Source organism: Martes martes (genome assembly GCF_963455335.1).
Source record: "Martes martes genome assembly, chromosome: 7".
Classification (NCBI taxonomy): domain Eukaryota; kingdom Metazoa; phylum Chordata; class Mammalia; order Carnivora; family Mustelidae; genus Martes; species Martes martes.
Genome location: NC_137894.1, coordinates 51,021,778 through 51,023,530, shown reverse-complemented (window position 1 = coordinate 51,023,530; position 1,753 = coordinate 51,021,778). Strand labels below are relative to the sequence as shown.

Below are 1,753 nucleotides of genomic sequence, written 5' to 3'. Positions count from 1 at the left end.
TAGGGTGGGATAGGTTGGTTGGGTTATGGACATTGGGAAGGGTATGTGCTATGATGAGTGCTGTGAAATGTGTAAGCCTGATGATTCACAGACGTGTACCCCTGGGGCAAATAATACATTGTATGTTAATAAGAAAAAATCTGGTTAACTATGTGCGATTATCAGTTAATTACACATATTTTTGCAACACATTCAACATTTGCTATGTTCTTTAAAAAAAAAAAAACTAGCTCTGATGAAAGCAGAATTTTAAAATGTTGAGATACATCAAGTATATAAGGAAAACCAAAAGAGAAACTAGAAACTGAGTCATAGAGAAATACATGAAAATCTTATTAAGTTGTATTTCAAAATAAAGTTTATCTAAGGTACAGACATATCTGGAATGCAACAGCAACAACTTCCTAAGATTTAAATCATGAGTGTGATGAATTTGTAAAAATCATCTTCCGAATATATGAAAATAAAAAGAAGGGGAAAAAGCATAATCTCATTTGCTTTGTTATGTTCCATCCTCCTAAAACATTGATAATACAGTATAGGAAATTCAACTTTTGAATCCTTTAGAGATTTCCCACAATAACAGATTCAGAATTTTCTTCAGTGCCTCCTTCATATCTTTGTTCCGGAAGTTGTAAATCAGGGGATTAAAGAATGGAGTTGCCAAAGCATAGAACAAGGTCACAAATTTCTGCATCCCAGGATAGTCCCCAGAACCTGGGCTAACATACATCACCATGACTGACCCATAAAACAGACACACCACAGCAAGGTGGGAGGCACAAGTAGAGAAAGCCTTATGCCTTCCTGAGCCTGGGGGTACTTGCAGCACCACACTCAGGACACAGAAGTAAGTGCCAAGGATATATAGGAAGGTGAGAAAGATGATGAGAGAGCTAATGACACCACAGATCAAAGTAATTCCAGATACTGAAGAACAGGACAATGCCAGCAAAGGGGCAAGATCACAAAGAAAATGGTCAATGGTGTTTGGACCACAGAAAGGCACCTGAGATATTAGAGTCAAAGGAGTCAGTAACCAGAGAAAGCCCCCTGCCCAGCAGAAGACCACTAACCAAGCACACAGGTGGTGGGTCATTATGGTGGGATAGTGCAAAGGTCTACAAATAGCAAGAAATCGATCAAAAGACATCACTGACAGAAATAAGCCTTCAGCGGCACACATGGAGAAGAAGAAGTAGAACTGGAGCAGGCAGCCAGCATAGGAGATGCTCTTGGTCTGGGAGATGATGTTGGCCAACATTTTGGGCACATCAGAACTGACATAGCAGATCTCCAGGAAAGAGAAGTTGGCCAGGAGGATGTACATGGGTGTGTGGAGTTTCCGGCTTGACCACACGGCACAGATGATGGATGTGTTCCCCATGAGAGTCAGAAGGTAGATGAGGGAGAAGATGACAAAGAGGAGGACCTGGATGTCTCTGCGACAGGGAAATCCCAAGAGGATGAACTCAGTCACAGACCCAGAGATATTAGTCGTATCCAAGGTCCTCATTAGTCTGACCTGTAGAAGTGGCAGAGACAGTAAAAACCACAGAAATATTTACACTATTTTGCTTCTTCCTGATAAAGTTATATATGTTTATTTTCCTCAATTCAGGCTTGTGATATTACTATCTTTCCTTCAGAAGTGTTGAGTTGTTCTTTCCTCTTCTTCTCTTTCCTCCCTTATTTACTTAGTAAACGTTTATTTTGCACATATTATTGTCAGGCAGTCTTCTAGGAGACAGGG

The 1,753-nt window shown here is 40.4% G+C and overlaps 1 protein-coding gene across 1 annotated transcript; it reads right to left on the bottom strand.

Moving 5' to 3' along the window:
* Positions 1-547: 547 nt before the first annotated feature.
* LOC308346783 (olfactory receptor 11G2-like) lies at positions 548-1,516 on the bottom strand (the record flags this gene model as incomplete). Its single annotated transcript, XM_080809825.1, has 1 exon — positions 548-1,516. One exon carries the CDS (start codon positions 1,514-1,516, stop codon positions 548-550), a length of 969 nt encoding a protein of 322 aa, XP_080665951.1.
* Positions 1,517-1,753: the final 237 nt, after the last annotated feature.